The sequence below is a fragment of the Carya illinoinensis genome, chromosome 3 (genome assembly GCF_018687715.1).
Source record: "Carya illinoinensis cultivar Pawnee chromosome 3, C.illinoinensisPawnee_v1, whole genome shotgun sequence".
Lineage (NCBI taxonomy): Eukaryota > Viridiplantae > Streptophyta > Magnoliopsida > Fagales > Juglandaceae > Carya > Carya illinoinensis.
This window is the reverse complement of record NC_056754.1, coordinates 24,625,909-24,627,448: the sequence shown is the minus strand read 5'-3', so window position 1 is coordinate 24,627,448 and position 1,540 is coordinate 24,625,909. Positions and strand designations below refer to the sequence as shown.

Genomic DNA, 1,540 nt, shown 5'->3' with positions numbered 1-1,540 from the left:
ACTTCCTTATTATTACAACTGAACCACTTCTACACTTGGGAGTGATAATTTGGAGAGAGTTAAGTTTCTCAAATTCCTATATAAAATATAATAAATAATTCAACTTTTTCAAATCCCAAAACAAATGTAATATTAAAATATAATATTTTAATATTTTATCTTAAAACTCAAAATTCTCTACTACCAAACCGAACCTAATTTTCCATTGCCATGCCGACGTATGAATGGCCATCAAGCAATGACGTTCTCCCAGGAAACATTGGCTCACTTTCTTCAGTTGACCAGACCCTCAATTGGAATCCCAACAACACAAGTACATGACTGTCCTCAAAGACTCTTTTGACCTCTTCATTTTCTCCTGGTCTCTAACTTTGCTTGAAACCACTGCAGAAGTTGAGGAGGAGAGGCTCTTGGCTTGAGGCATCGACCAGAGATGGTTCCTTGTATTTTGTTGAGCGGATCTTATAATATAATTCCATCTGCAGATACCCATCTGGTCTTTCATGGCCTCTACAACTCCTACGCTAGCTGCTACAATTGCTCTGCTTGTCGAACTCATATTCTACTCTTCACAAGATTGTTCTTTGCCCTTGAAATTAGAGAAAAAGGAAATGCAAACTTTGTGTAGCAAATAAAACTGAAACAAGAAGGATACGTGCTTGATGTAGCAAAACATATGGAGGAGCCTCTTTTATAATTTACTTTTGAGTGAGACAACCTAAATACTATACATTACTCCTTTAGGCCTCAACTTGGAGAAAACGAGTGGCTTTGGTTTATTTCAATCCAAATCTCCTGGCTGCTCAAAAGAAAAAAGTGGTCCAAGACTCCAAATTCCTGGCATGGATTGGCTTTTATATTGGAAAACATCATGCGTGTTAGTAACTCAAGCAGACAACATTATTTTATCTGAAAGTGACTAAAATGTAAACCATTGGCCCCTCGTACCCAAAAACCACCAGCAAATGGTTTAGTTTTGGTGGGTATTCCCAAACTTCAGCTCCTTCCCTGGTATTCAACTTTTCATCACTCTTGCCCCTCTCTCGAGTCTGCTTAGATGTTGGCTAATGATAAGACTCATTTTCCAACCCAAATTGTTTTGTCATCTTTTCTTTTTCTAAAAACGATCTAACATATATGTTAAGGCCTGTTTTGTAAAGACAGATTGAAGAGGGAAAAATAGTTGGCACACACGGTAATGGTTCAGGTCTTGATTGATATCTTTTGAAGCCCACAATGATGGTTCGGAGCGGCAGTATGATATCCGTACACGTTCATTGCAATAAATAGAAGATAAATATAATAAATATAAATTGAGAACAAAATACAGAATTACGTAGTTTGACACTGGACCTATGTCCAAGGGTCATTTGGAATGCAAATCCACTATAAATAAGAGTATTTTATAGTTTTTCATAGTCTTTTATAATTCAGTATGCAAATGATAAAGCTAGAGTTTTTTGTCTAGAAGTTAAAGAAGCTCCGTCTCTAGTCGCCCAAAAATTTAGAAGTCATCCCTTGGTGTCTGATCTTAGAACCC

General features: G+C 36.8%; 1 protein-coding gene across 1 annotated transcript; it reads right to left on the bottom strand.

The window, feature by feature from the left end:
- Positions 1 to 663, bottom strand: LOC122303013. Its single transcript, XM_043114542.1, has one exon. The coding sequence runs from the start codon at positions 557 to 559 to the stop codon at positions 290 to 292; it is 270 nt and encodes an 89-aa protein (XP_042970476.1). The 5' UTR covers positions 560 to 663; the 3' UTR covers positions 1 to 289.
- Positions 664 to 1,540: the final 877 nt, after the last annotated feature.